The 15,490-nt window shown below is 46.9% G+C and overlaps 1 protein-coding gene across 1 annotated transcript in view; it reads left to right on the top strand.

Annotated features, from left to right (window-relative positions):
• Positions 1 to 660: 660 nt before the first annotated feature.
• The window catches only part of LOC148524855 (vitamin D3 hydroxylase-associated protein-like), a 40,962-nt gene continuing 26,132 nt past the window's right edge, over positions 661 to 15,490 (top strand). The window contains exons 1-5 of the mRNA XM_088471589.1: positions 661 to 675; positions 3,399 to 3,542; positions 6,361 to 6,494; positions 7,840 to 8,046; positions 12,251 to 12,291. Of these exons, the coding sequence (XP_088327715.1) occupies positions 661 to 675; positions 3,399 to 3,542; positions 6,361 to 6,494; positions 7,840 to 8,046; positions 12,251 to 12,291 (541 nt within the window). The remainder of the gene's footprint in view (positions 676 to 3,398; positions 3,543 to 6,360; positions 6,495 to 7,839; positions 8,047 to 12,250; positions 12,292 to 15,490) is intronic.

The raw sequence follows: 15,490 nt of genomic DNA, 5'->3' as shown, positions 1-15,490 counted from the left end.
CCAGAGGTGGTTTGTGTATGGGTGCCAGACAACTATAAAACACATGCTACTCTTCAAATGATGGCACTACCGAGACATGTCATCGAAACCATTTCCTCACAGACCAAGGAAACAATTCACTTAATGCAACACCAATCACTCTCTGTGCAGCCATTTAACATCAGATACACCAAACACACTTCAGGGCAGTCTGGTAGAGTGCAAGAAGTCTATTTTCAAGAAGGATTAGAAATAAGACAAAGCTTCAGCTAACTACATTTCCCATACTGCGGGAGAACTACAAGTCCCAGAAAGCCCTGCCAGTCACCAAATACATGATTCTGGGGCTCTTTATGGTACCAAAATTTGCATAACCACTAGATGCTTGCTCATCTGTATGCATTACAGTCACTCTGCTGCATGTTCAAGGTGAATGATTGACAGCTTTATTGCAAGATCTTATGCAGCAGGTCTCTTTGGAGTATGAGAGCTGAGGAGCCAGGGGTCACTGCATGCAGCCAGTTATTAACTGTACCTTGCGGTCCAGGAGGAGATGCAGCGGGGGTCCAGGTCTCCAGGATCTCCACCTGGGCTGTTGTTTGTAGAAAAACAGCCTGGCCTCCATCTTCTCTGCTAATTGGCCGGGGTTTGCGGCTCTCATAGTGTCGGTGCAGTGCGGAGATGGATCGCGTCTGGGTGAGACCTTCTCGGCTCACAGGGCATGTATTGGATGCTGCTGGCTCCTGTCTCAGCTGCTTCCTCATCAGGTGGTGCGGTGACGGGGAGGGTGAGTGAGTGAAGCAGCTGACTCCGGGAAGGAGCTTACGGCCAGCGGCCCTAGTGCCACACAATATGTACCGGCCCGGGGGGCAGCTGGCACCCTGCCCCCCGGCCCAGCCCACCACTGTCTCTGTGTATCCACAATCACAACTCCCTGCTCCATTTGTTTGATGGTTATTTCTCTATTGTTCTGAAATTCTTTAAGTGCTTCTACTGTACCTTTGTTTTGGTGAGATTGGGAGTTCTTCTTTGTTTTTTTAGTGTGTAATGATTCAAGGTGGTACATACTATCAAAGTCTATCAGAGGTGTTTATATTGTTGTCTTTCAGATAACTGAGATTAAAGTTTGAGGGTGGCTTGTGGTTACTGTTTATGGCTTTTGTCAGCAAATTACTGTGTGGGGTAAATTTTCTAAAGGGCAATTTAGCATTTTTGTGCAATTTGGTAGCTAGTTTGAAAATCAGAGATTTATTGAAGTCAAAATCGATGCCAAATCGGCCAAAAATGTAACTATAGAGCAGTTTAGAACATCGGAATGACCATCAAAACTTTACATAGATGATGGAGATTTACTAACGGTCGGTTCTGAATTTGACCGAGAAGCATCCAAATATCGACCAGACAATAGACCTGCTTGAGGCAGGTGAGTTTGGGAGAATCACTGCACAGATCACTATGATCTTAAGCCTAAAAACAATTAAACAGCTTTATATAAACTACTTTTATATGTTATGTTACATGTGCGTCCTAGACTGTCTTTTATACCGGTATTAGAAAAGCTAATATATACGTTTGTCCAGAAAGGTTGGTGCAGCCTGGCACTGTCCATCGGGATGTGTCTGTCGCGGGTTGGACTCTGCTCTTTACCATGATCCTGCATGCCATGCACACGTGTGCAGGAACAGAGCCTTAGGGGTCTATTTACTAAGCAGTGTTAGTAGACAGAGTGAAAAGTGATAAGAAAGGGATAAGGTACCAGCCAATCAGCTCCCAACTGTCATCTCACAGGCTGTGTTTGAAAAATGACAGTTGGGAGCTGATTGGCTGGTACCTTATCCCTTTCTTATCACTTTTCACTCTGTCTCCTAACACTGCTTAGTAAATAGACCCCTCAGTCTGGTGAGATCGCCAAATGTGAGACTGAGTTCTGCAACCTGGCAACTGATCTAATTTGCTGCAAAGGCTGCCTGTTACAGACAAGTTACTGATGGGATGCGCCCAACTAGTGACTGCCTGACAGACCTACTCTTATTAATATAATCAGGGTAGATCTGAACAGAGGATGGCGGGCTTCCAGCGGTGGCCATAGGCCACAGGCTGTACGCTTTCCATGGTCTGTGGTTTGTGCACCAATGTTCTACTTCTATAGTACCGAAATCCTTTTATGAATTATTCACCGAGCCTTTACACTGGTAGATGGTATGCAGTCAAACTTTTGCCTATAAAGGAGCATCATCTCAGCAAGTTAAGTATAATTGTATTCTATAGCACTTAATGCAAAGCTATTAGCTTATGTTCTCTTACAAATAGTTGCTGTGCGCTCGCAAGTGGGTCGATGGTGGGGCACTGCGCACTGCATTCTGGGGCTCGCTACAAACGGGGCGGCTGTCGATGTTGATGCAGCTCCTCCTACAATGGACCTTTGCGGAGTCCTGTAACCTGAGACAAACAAGGGAGTGGGGGCGCCAATGCTCTTGCTGGCACAGGGCACTAAAATGTCTGTGGATGAGGATTGCAATGGGTATGGGGTGATGGATGTTGCTGACTGCTGCTGTCATGTGTGCTGCTGGTTGATAGGTGCTGTGCTTGGAGAGGGGTGCTGGGTCAGAGGCGGAACTAGCGATGGTGCTAGGGGCATCACCCAAAATCTTGCCTAGGGCATCAAACTGGTTAGGGCCGGCTCTGGCTGCACGTGTCAGGAGTCTGTCGGGATGCCGCTGTCTGTATCCTACAACTATATTAAGCTAGCTGAGATTTTGTGTGTGTGTGTGTGTCCCAGAGCCTAACCCTATCCCCCCGTGGTGCCTAAACCTAACCCTCCCCCCACGGCTAACACCTAACCAGGCCCCTCTATACTTATGTTTGGGGCGCCGGCTGTCGATATTCCGCCGAGATTTAAACAGCAGGCAAGGTAACTACATCTCTGTTCATCCATTCCCCAGAACTCACCTAATAGGAATGGAATCGTCTATGAAGGACTGCCCCTCCCCCCTCACCACCACCTCCAAGTGACTATATGGACCAGAGAGGAGATCCCTTCAATTGCTTTTAGTCTCCATTTTTGGGATCCGTATGATACACTAATACAGTTATAGATACATTTGTTGCATTGGATTCAGCACTGATCTATTGCATGGACACAGCATAAGCCTGCCTAATACCTGTAACTATGCAGACAAGGGAAGCAAAGATACATGAGCATTCTTTGCTTCATTAAGGGGCCCATTTATTCATTATTGGGCTTATGACCCAATAATTATAACTTCTTATCTCCGCTATTCGCGCCAATAACAATTAAGTATCATCCAGAAGTATCAATCTTCACAGACAGGGACAGGGGGCTCCGATAGGATCCCGTCCCTGCGATATGTATAAGTAAAGTGATCGCATTAGACTCTGATTAATGTCTTCTCACACAGGCGCTGGAAGTAAATGACAATCTGAACTGCGTGACCTTTTTTATGCCGGACATAGAGGCCCAGCTCAAAGGACTTCTAAAGAAAGAGGAAAAGGGTCCACTGTACGGAATCCCCATCTCTATAAAGGAACATGTCGGTTATCAGGTAACTATTATATTATATATTATGTCACAGGGCATCACTCCTCCCGCTGCTACATCTCCGACCCCATCTCAGAACACACTCCCTCTCACCTTCTCTGCTCTTCCTCTGACTGCCACCTGGGCTTGGTATAAAAGATAGTCAAGAATAAGATAGACAACAGATGTTAGACAGACAATAGGTTGACAGGGACAAAAGGTCAACACAGGTCGACAGGTACAAAATGTCAACAGGGTCAAATGGTTAACACAAAAATAGTAGACATTTATTTTCTAAACCCTATCCGTAACCCTCCTCTTGGTACCTAACTCTCCCTCATGGTGCCTAACCGTAACCGTCGAGGTAAGTGCGTAACCCGAACGGTCCCTTCAAGTGCCTATCCCTAACCATCTGGAAAGTGTCTAACCTTAAACAAAAAAAAAGTGCAGACCATATTAGTGTCAACATCTTGACCTTGTCAACCTTTATCAATGTCGACCTTTTCTGTGTCGACCTTTTGTCCTTGTCAACCTATTGCCTGTCTAACATTGTCAACCTTTTTCATAGCTATTATTATTATTATTATAATTTATTTATATGGTGCCACAAATGTTCCGCAGCGCCTTACCAAGTACATAAACAAATTGTAGACCAGCGACTTACAGAACAATACAATACAGGACCAGGACATGGATAATATATATATTGCTACATTAGCGACCATAACACCCAGATAAGCAACAGAGCAGGGCCGTAGCTAGGGTAGTGTGGCCGGTGCCATCGCACAGGGCACCACAGGTCAGGGGGCGCTGTTTGGGCCTGTCAAATTTCTGTTTATTATCATTCTTCCTCTTATTTCATCCCCAGCATCTCCTGGCCTCTCCTATCTCATCCCTGGCCCTTCCCCATGAAGCCATGGCCCTTTTTTGGGTGCATTATTTGAAAAATGAGGGGGGCGCCAATGCTCTTTTTGGCACAGGGCACCAAAAAGTCTAGTTACAGCTCAGCAACAGAGCATAAGCAACCAAGTGTTAGGTGCCCTTGTGGTGAGTAAGAAGTAGATGAAACTAAAGTAAGGAGAAGCACAAGAGGGTAGAGGGCCCTGCTCGTTAGAGCTTACACTCTAAAAGGGAGGAGAAGACAAACAGGGGTGACACAGATGGGGTAGATGGGGAGGAAGGAGCATGTAGCAGGTTAGAATGATATCTATCTATTGACTGGAACCCTGCTTCTGTGCTCCTCCCACTTTGTCACCTCCTCCCCCTCCCATGCTACTGACTATTCTCATCTGCACTGCACTACCACTCATCTGAGTGTCCCAGGGGGAGGAGGGGGCTGGGGGCATGTAGGCTGTATTGTGGGCTATTCACAAATGAACGTGCAGGTATCGGGCTGGTGTTAATGCGTGTTGATAGTGATGACGACTGCTGTCACCAACAGACGGATAGGGGTGGTTTGGTTTGAATACAGGAGAATATTTGCATTTATTTTAGACCACGCAATGTGACAGCGGCTTCGGCAGCCTTGAGGGAAATTCTGAATCAGGATCTTAGTGCTTAAATAATGTAAAAATTGTAAATTATAATTTGGTACACACTCACTATGATACCATCAGATAACCCAATATATAACAATCCAACTTGCAGCAAGTGCCGGAGCAAATCATCATTGCTCCGATGAGGAGACAGCTGATCCAAAAATCTCCTGTCTCTCCGAGTCTTTAGGAGCAGTGAAACTAGTGCGCCTACGTGAACTAGAGTTCACACTTGCGCACAAAAGCCCTGGCGTCTGGCGGAAGCAGCCAAACAGGGGTTTCGGATCCCTCTTTGCAACCCGGAACTCCTTCCAATATGGAGGAGCGAGGTGTGCGCTGCGAGCAGGAGCAAATATCATCTGAAGATGGTGAATGCTCCCGCAGGCAAGCTCCAAAAATATAGTATTTCCGGCGCTCAATGAATTTGTCTCCTCATACTAGTGTAAGGGGACAGCGGGCCATTCCCTGAGAGGAAGGTAAGCAGGAGATATCTGTGATACTAGTATATAGGGACAGCGGGCCATTCCCTGAGAGGAGGTTAAGCAGGAGATATCTGTGATACTAGTATATGGGGAAAGCGGCCCATTCCATGAGAGGAAGGAAGGAAGGTAAGTAGGAGATAGATGTGATACTAGTGTATGAGGACAGCGGACCATTCCCCGGGAGGATGTGATACTAGTGTATGGGGACAGCGGGCCATTCCCCGCGAGGAGGGTAAGCAGGAGATATCTGTGATACTAGTATATGGGGACAGAGGGCCATTCTGCGAGAGGAAGGAAGGTAAGTAGGAGATAGATGTGATACTAGTGTATGGGGACAGAGGGCCATTCCCCAAGAGGAGGGTAAGCAGGAGATATCTGTGATACTAATATATGGGGACAGTGGGCCATTCCGCGAGAGGAAGGAAGGTAAGTAGCAGATAGATGTGATACTAGTGTATGGGGACAGCGGGCCATTCCCCGAGAGGAGGGTAAGCAGGACATATCTGTGATACTAATATATGGGGACAGTGGGCCATTCCGCGAGAGGAAGGAAGGTAAGTAGCAGATAGATGTGATACTAGTGTATGGGGACAGCGGGCCATTCCCCGAGAGGAGGGTAAGCAGGACATATCTGTGATGTCTCCTGCATTACCTTTTTGATGGATGGCCTGAAAACTTATTTTCTACAAAAGCAGGTGAAAATGTCAATTTTCACCTGCTTTTGTAGAAATAAGTGATAATGAATAGAACCTTTAATAAAAGGCTCAAACTGATTCACCTGTGAATCACGGACGCCCTTTTAACAGCACCTTTGTTGGATTTTCAGGGCCATCCTTCCACTTGCGGCCTTGTGCAGTACCTCGATGATGTGGAGGAAGAGGACAGCGTCCTGGTAAAGGTTTTTAAGAAACAAGGAGCCATTGTGTTTGCCAAGACAAATGTTCCTCAGACTCTTTTATGGTAAATTCAAGAAGTCTCTGCTGTTTCTGCTGGTAGTTCCTATCCCCAGGTCTATGTGATCTGGGTGCTCGATGGCAGTGTACCTAGCTGCCTAGTCAGTGTTCCACGTGGCTCAGACTCATCCCATGCAAACTGCACAAAATGTGTCCAAATCTACATCAGCCCCAGTATCTCTATAGTTCAAGTTTCCCAACTTCAGTCTTCGGGGACCATCAACAGTGCATGTTTTCCAGATCTTCTAGTCTGTACAACGTACTGTTAGGGAACTCTGAGGACTGAGGATGGGAAACACTGCTGTAGTTCCACATGTGTCTAGTTCAGCTCATCTCCCACTTGAAACTCTGCTTATTGTATCTCGTATCTGCTGCTCTCTCTCTGTAAGCCTGATTCTCGTGATATGTAGCTGACTGCCCATACACAGTCAATATTCTGAATGTGGTCGCATTTGGACCTGAGTGTGACTTATATTCGGGTCCTGTATCTGTACTATTAGTCCTCATCTCCTCGTCCATCCAGTCAGACAAGGTCAGAACTATCCTGTTGGGCTTGAACTCCATTGAGGCACTGATCATACTGATATAGACTTCTTAGTAGTTTGGTTGGGGTTGGATTTTAAACTACTTAAACTCAATTCATTGCACTTCTATTATCTCACACTCTTCACACATAGATCCCATGGGATTGGAAAGATCATTTATTGTTTCTTGCCCTGGAGTGCAGCTAACAGTCACCCTTACTATGGGGCACAGTCCACTAAGCAGTGCTCAGTCTTATGCTGGCTACACACTTAACGATGAGTACCCAGCCGATGTCAAGTAAGGCGGATCCAGGTGGCAGTTCTGACATCGGCAAGTGAGTATGCCGGGAGTGACTTCGGGGGCCATTCAGCAGCATGGCCCCCAGTTGACGATATTGCCTGTTGGACCTGCATGCAGGTCCGATGGGTGACTACGCTGCCGATGCCCAGGAGCCAGCATCGTCAGTGACATAGTGGATGCACACTGCCCGATGTGGACGATATATAGTCCGATCCACAATATCATCTAGTGTATACCCGGTTAAAGGGGATTTGAACAGGATTTACACATGTCCATCCACTACTGGCAGAGGATCATGGGTAAGGTAATGCATACACAACTCTTTACCAACAGTCTGCACATGGAGAACACTGGACTGTAAAATCTACTCTTGTTATGTGAAACTCTTATATGTACATAATATATAATTTCCATCCTTTGCTGAATATTCTAATCACGCATCCATTATCTACATTTTCTGTATTAGGAATTTATTCCAATGCTATGTACTATTACATAATACTCTCTACCGCTTTCTCCTACTGTAGCTGTGAAACCAGTAACCCAATATACGGACACACACTAAACCCCCATAACAGAGCCAAGGGGGTATCAGGATCTTCCGGTGGGGAGGGGGCATTGATTGGTGGTGGAGGTTCAATTCTTGGTATTGGAAGTGACCTTGCTGGCAGCATTCGCCTCCTGTCCAGTGTTTGTGGAATTGCTGGATTTAAGCCAACTTCAAGCAGACAGAGGTGAGCCCTATTCCTCCTGTATATATTGTTATAATAATTTCCTACGGTCTGTCCCGTCTCCTCAATGCACACGGAGTGTATGCCGATGTGTGAGCCCTGACCGCTCCCATTGCTAGGGCGAAGGAACAGACCTAGCAAAGGAGGACTAGACGCCGGGAACGGGGTACCTAGTATCAGAGGAGCAGTGTGGAACCATGACGCCCGGAGAAAGTGCATGTCGTAGCGCCCCCTCCCTGTACTCAACTGTGCCAGTGGGGTATGGCCAGCCTGCGGGGGAATACTGAAGTGAATATAAAAACAGCAAACAGTGGCAGTATCACATTGGGTGTTGAGGTCCCATTGGGGGAATAGAATGCTTCGGTAATGCACTGTCTGACATTAAGGGGTAGCTGCTTTGGCACTGCTTTCTTTATGTATAGCACCTAGAATCTAGCTTTTATCTCATTTGCATCATTGTTATTAGTCAATAGAGGAGATAGTATTATATATTCTGATCACCTATGGGAAGCTCCATTCTCAGCTATGCTCCTACTTCACTAATATACATTGCACCTATATTAATGTGAGTACAACTAACCATGTTCTGTCTACCACTATCATTCCAGGTCTCCTAATACAGTGGGCTCTATTTACTACAATCCGCATATTGAATGCGGATTGTAGTGTGATATTACCGAGTGAATTCGCATTGCGAATTCAGGCAATATCACAGGGATTTACTATAAATCCCTTGCAGGGACAGAGCTTGCGATAAAGCTCTGTCCCTGCGGATCCCATCCGCACTCTAGTCGCGGTATTTTCGGAAAAAATACCGCAACTAAGAGCCCGCGCATGCGCCGACCGACCACCGCTACTACCCCCCACCGACGCTAAGCCCCGCCCCCCGGCGCTAAGACCCATCCCCCGCGACCCCCCCTCCCCCCCCCCCCCGCGACCCCCCCTCCCTTCATTACACTTACCTGCATCCTCCTGGCCTCCAGTGGTCTTCTCCGGGCTTCCCGATCAAGTGATCTCCCATACTGCACTGGGGCCCGATCACCTGATGACCGGGCCCCAGTGCACTGTGGGAGACCAGCTGACCGGAGAGGAGCCATCACCGGAGGCCCGATCACCGGTCCCTGGATTCAGGTAAGTAAAAAAAAAAATGTTTAATTTTTTTTTTCTTTTTTTTACAGCAATCAGCTTGCGGTCTATTTAGACCACATAGCTGAATACTGGTACCGGCTCCCGCCTCTACTCTCCCTGTTAGAGCAGAGTGGGAGCCCGGTAACCGGGGGAGACCCTGGATAACGCCACCTCCAGGTGGCGTTATTATCACAGGGCTTCCCCCGGTATTTTTTTACAATTTATTTTTAGTAACTTTCACACAGATCACATTTCCCATTACAATTATGGGAAATGCGATCTGCTTTACTAAAAATAAGTGATACTGGGGGTTGGAGTAGAATTTTACTAATTCTACTCCAATTGCCCTGTAATAAATTCAGGTGAAACTAAAATAATGTGAAAAGGGTGTGAAAACACCCTTTTTCACTTTATTTTAGTAAAAATAATGTTAATAAATAGAGCCCAGTATCTTTTAAAAGATCTTTTAAATAACATTTTGTGGTCATGCCTAGGAACACCTCATTACTTTACATAGCAAAGCAGTGAGTTTTTTTTAAAACTCATACCTGCCAATAAGAAAAGGAGAGGGGTGGTGACAGAAGCCAATAAGAACGGAGAGGGGAGGGGCAAAGAGCCGATCCCATGGTAGATAGGGGAGGGAATTAAAGAGGTGAGAAGTGAATGTAATTAATCTGACAGTAAAGGAGAGGTGACAGAAGATGATCACAGAGGAGGGGGGGCCGGAGGGGAGACAATCTGGGCAGCTTGAGGGAGCATGAAATCTAGAAACGGATCTCCAATCTGTAACTTATTTAGGATATAGAGCAAAGAAACCGAGATAAAACTAACAGGCGGCCGTCATACTGTGCAGCGCCCCAAGAATTCCCGGGAAACCTGAATGGCGCCCTCTGTCCATTTTGGCGCCCAGAGCTCATGCTCCACTGGAACCACCCTCGCTATTCCCCTGCCTAGTATCAGAGGGAGGCGGGTGAGAACAGTACGAGCAGCTGCAACACTGCTGGGGCAGGGTGGAGCAAAGCTGGGGAGGTGATAGCATATGCCGGGGCCAATATACTTGTTAATATAATAAATATATATCACTAAATTAAAAAGAAAGATAGGGGGCGCTCCATAGTGCATAAATGTTTTAATTGCATAAAAACATTAAAAGGACCCTCAGTTACAGGTGTAGTACCAAGTATAGGACAGTGTAGGCTGGTTACCACATGATTCCATGCAAAATTTCCATCTGCAATACTGCTCACCACCCACTCAGGAATGAACTCGAGTCCACCATCCATGCCGGGCCTGTCTGGGAGTGTCGTTGCATGGGGTTAAGTGCAAAGACGCTGAACCGCTCGCAGGGGCGTATCTACAATGGGTGCAGGGTGTGCGGGGTACACGGGCCCCTGGGTCCAGGGGGGCCCCGCACTGCACACCCATTTTCCTGGTGACCTGTGCAAACTCTATAGACTCTGGGCACACCCTAGTGCCCAGAGTCTATAACTTCGGCGCTGGCCGCGCACAACTCACCGGAGAGAGAGGAGAGGGCCCGTGTCGGAGACTGCACACGGGCCCCCTCCTCTCTAGAAACGCCCCTGACTGCTCGCATACTCATATTCAGATGGAGAACCTGCCCATTCCATGGGGCTGGTCATTAATAAAATAGTGGAGAAGATATGTTTCAGTGTTCAATGAAAATATAATTTGTTTTGATGTTCAGCGATATATATATATAATTAGTAGTCGAGAGAAGAAAATTCAACAAAAACATAAAATTAATTCCAGACATCAAGCAATATCCTAGTAATTAAAATTCCTAGAGATTGTTTAATTCTATAGTGTCATTCAGTCCCAAACGGGTGAGGATCTGTAGCCAAAAAATCCAATAGGCTTCTCTCTTACAGAAAAGGCTACAGCGATCTCCTCCCCTATTGGTCACTTTAATGTTCCCGGGGGCTGATTCACTACCTTACGCAACTGCGATTATGCACCCAATCGGCCAATTATTATCGGGACTGTGGGGAGGCGAACGGTGGTGTGCCAGTGCATTTGAACGCCGTTGCTGGGGCGTGCATAAATTATCCACTGCGATGGCCTACGCAGTCTGAGATCTCATAGTGTGCATTGTTAGCAATTTCTGATGTGCGTGAGGCTGCGATGGTACTCGATTGTACCGATGGTTTTGAAGGCTTGCTAAACATTACGGATGTGTGCTGAGTATAGTGGGCCTCCTTGGGAAGTGCTGCGAGGGCATGGTGATCGCAATGTATTAGCATACTATCGTAGTTGAACTGCGTGCGTAATTGCTATTGCATATGTAATTGCTTAAGGTAGTGAATCATGCCCTCAATTCCTTTGATGGAAGCATTTTTTAGAGAACCATTCTGATATAATGTAATTTGTCTGGATATTTATTTAAAATTCTTCTATGTAGCATAAAACGGGTGTGCAATGGTCTTATGGTGCGGCCCACAAACTGTAGTGAATCATTCTTGACCAATATATTCCAAAACAAAACATTTAATTTTATGCTGTAGGTAGCAACTTTTTTTTTTTAAGTACACAATCCACAAACTGAAATCGTTGAGCAGATCCTGGAGCAATTCCCAAGAATGTACAGTGGGTAGAAATGGGCCAATCTATATGGACTATGACAAAGTGCTGCCAGCCCCTCACCAGTTTCTGATCCTCCTCCTCTTCATCAGTAGCAGCCATGAGCAGAGTTCCCTGGGCTAATGTCCATCACTTCTTTTGCAGGGGATTCCTAGTGAATTCCAAGGTTCCCGTTAGACCCAATTCCCCAGGTAACCCAGCACAAATAATGGTGCATAAACTATTTACAACTGGACCGATTCGTACAGTATATGAGAATATGAATTTCTAGCAGAATGCATGGTCAGAGAATTGTAGGTACGGTAATATCAGTTTCTAGAACAATATTTGGTCAAGATGGATGGGATTATATTAATTTCTAGCACAATATTCAATCATGGTAGATGAAATAACATCAATATGCACTAAAGACATGTAGTCAGGATTTAAAGTTAAATAATAATTGTTAGCCCTATATAATATATAATATTTCATTTTGCAGCCTTCGTGGAGTCCGTGCGTGCATTGATGGAATGACTGCAGGTAAAATTTGCATATTATTTGTGGATGAATAGATGTTGGAAATTGTATCTGGTTGGTTTAATTTAATATTGTATGTTATGGCGGGCATAAATTATGCAATTATGAGCCCAATATGTAGATTATCGGTGGAATAGGCCGATAATTGCATAGAGTATTGTGACCAATAAATCTTCCAACATGCACTGCTGCGGCCAGGGCCGGCTCTTCCACTAGGCAAGCTTAGGCAGCTGCCTAGGGGCGCCGGCCACTGGAGGGCGCTTCTGAGTCCGCCCTAACTACGGAGGGTGCGACTGCTGTGGGGACCCGCCGGCCCAGCGATCGCACCCCAGCGCTGGGATCGAGTATGGGATCCCATAGCGCAGGAACAGCAGCAGCATTGTGTAAGATGTGTCCCGCTGGGGACACATCTCAACAAGCGGCAGTCAGTGCTGGGACTGAGCTGGGACTAGCATCGGGTCCCGCACTGCAGTTCAAAGTTGGCACTGGTCGCCAGCCAATCCTGGCTCGTAGACCAGCTGCCAATCAAGAATGGGAAGCTTCTTAAGACTGGCTCGGCTGCGAGCCAGACGCTGCTTTCCAGCCAATGAGAAGCTACCAAGTGTCAGCTTCTCATTGGCTCACGCCCGGCGCCGGATTTGAGTGAGTGATACCGAGTGAGTCATACCCCTGCAGTGGCGGACTCAGGAGGGTGGCACTGAGGCACCTCCCCTGTCATTCTTGGGCACTTTTTTTAAAAATTACTTTACAGGACTACAGCATAGTACTGAGTCTGTCGGCTTGGCAACAGCTGCCTTCCTGACTTTTATGTGACATTATGCCGCGCACCCTTGATGAGATTAGGAGCCGCCTGTCATGAGTAGAGGAGGAGCCACGGCGCAGCCACTGGAACTGCTGTCTGCGACAGGCACAGAGAGCAGCAAACACTCAGGAGAAGCCCCGGCAAGTGCTGCTTCTGTTGTAGAACACACAGCACCACGGCTCCGCCCCCTCACACAGCACCACGGCTCCGCACCCACACACAACACAGCACAGCAGGGCTGGGGTCCAAGGTCAGCCTGACAGAGATGACAGCCACTGCAGCAAGAAGAAACTACTGTATACATATACTGATACAGAGCTGTCACTTGTTGACAATCAGTGCAGAAATGATGTGCATTGACTGTCAGTGATTGACAGCTCATAGCCTACTTATTAATATAGTTTATTCTTGCATCTCCTGGCTCCTGTCCCTCGGACCCTCACTGATAAAGGTTTGTGCTGCTAATGCTAACGTGAACTTTTAAGTAAATTCAGATTTTTATTTTATTATAAACTACTGATTGATTGATTGTTTTTTTGGGGAGGCGAGGGGAAATGGAGACACAACAAAAAGGGGGAGGGTACTAGCGGGTATTGCACACAGGGCCACTTGTTTCTTAAAACAATATATTAATAAATTGTTAGTATTCTGTATTAATAAAACATATCTATATTAGTGCTGTTATTGAGGTCATGTGACAGATTGTAATCAATGATATATTTTAACAGGAGCAGAAAATGGCCTCTAAAGCTGGGTACACACCATACGACGGTGTGACCAAACGATGTGTCAAGCGATGTAACAATACATCACGTGCGCCGTACACAGGGGCATCAAGAGGGGGGTGGAGCGGGTACAAGTTAACAGGTTTTTTTTGGTGAAAATAACTAGTCCCAGCAATTTGGGGTACATGAAAATGGGTGCTAGCATATTTTAAAGTTGCTAAAGTGAAGTTTTAAAAAACGTAAAATATCCACCTGCCGCAATCTTAAAAACACCTGGGACATACTTGGGGACCCCCTTGGAGTCTATTTCGCTAGTTTTTAAGTTTGTCCCCCAAATTTCGAATTTTTCGCCCCCAAAATTAAAGTAAATTTTTGGGGTGATCTAAAGTATTTTTTTAAACTTTTTTTGATGCAGTTTACCTTTGCGGATCTGTCCCAAGCTTGCAGGGGGGTTCTCGCTACTTTGCACCCCAAAACACCTATTAATAGGCGGAACTTTTTCGCCTATTCCAATACATTGACTTTCCGCAGCGGCGAAAAGTCTATGGAATTCTGGGCCTGATTCAGACCTGCTCGTGAGTGCACAGCACTCGCAAGCAGGTCAATGGTCCCCCCCTGTGCACGCTGGAGCCGGCTCCGGCGTGCGCATGCGTGAGACCCGGCCAGCGACGGGCGCTCCGTCGTTACGGGTCTCGCACCAAAGCGGGGCAGCTTGCCCTGTTTTGGAGGCGGGCAGGGGGGGTTGGCTGGGCAAACGGAGGCGTTCCTGCAGGAATGCCTGCCGTTTGTGGGCGGCCCTACTGACATCACTCGTGATGTCAGTAGGTGTACTTCCTGCTCTATTAGAGTAGGAAGTCCACTGGGGCTTGCGGCCACGAGACCCTACCACAAGGGTCTCGTCGCAAGCACGATGGTCTTGACCATCGCGACCATCACCTGGCCGCTCGCATAAGCTGTGGGTGGTCTTCCACAGCTATGCGAGCGGCCAGGAGGCTGTCTTTAAAAAAAAAAAAGGGACGCCCTGATTCAGAGCGAGCGCTCTCAAAGAGCGTCCGGCTCTGAATCAGGCCCTGAATACGGAGGAAACTTTTCACATGGCGAAATGACGTCACTCGCAATACTTTTCCGCAGAAACTGACTTTTCGCCGCTAATTGAATATGCCCATTAATCCACTGAGCTGCTCAAAGTAAAAGTAGAACTATATACCATATATATTGTTGTATATGATACAATTATCTATATATACGGACCCTATATTCACAGTGAGCACATGGGCCACACTCCCTCACACAGTTGGCACCCCCCCCACACCACACATGTCAATCATGGTGCCCCCCCCCTGTAATTTTTTCCTGGATCCGCCCCTGTACCCCTGTCATCCAAAGTTACCAGCGTCGCGGATCCTTGACAGGCAGTTGTTCACCTGATGAGCTGGTTCAGGGGTGGGACAACTGCTGCTCTGCTGTCGGTACTCTTGGATGCAGAAACAAGAAGACGCAGCTCAGCTGCTATGACTCTCCTGTTCAGGAGCATCAGCCATAATACAGCCTAGACAAGCTCCCAATTAAGGGAACCCTGGAGATCACTCCACAGCTCAGTGGGGAAGAAGGGGTGTGTAGTGTGCTGCTGGGGGGCTATTCAAATTTCCATACCCCCACCTCTAAATTCCCACTT

This window comes from Taudactylus pleione, unplaced genomic scaffold (genome assembly GCF_031769625.1).
Source record: "Taudactylus pleione unplaced genomic scaffold, aTauple2 ptg000115l, whole genome shotgun sequence".
NCBI lineage: Eukaryota > Metazoa > Chordata > Amphibia > Anura > Myobatrachidae > Taudactylus > Taudactylus pleione.
Note: the sequence above shows the minus strand (reverse complement) of the source record. Positions and strands in the feature narration are given on the sequence as shown.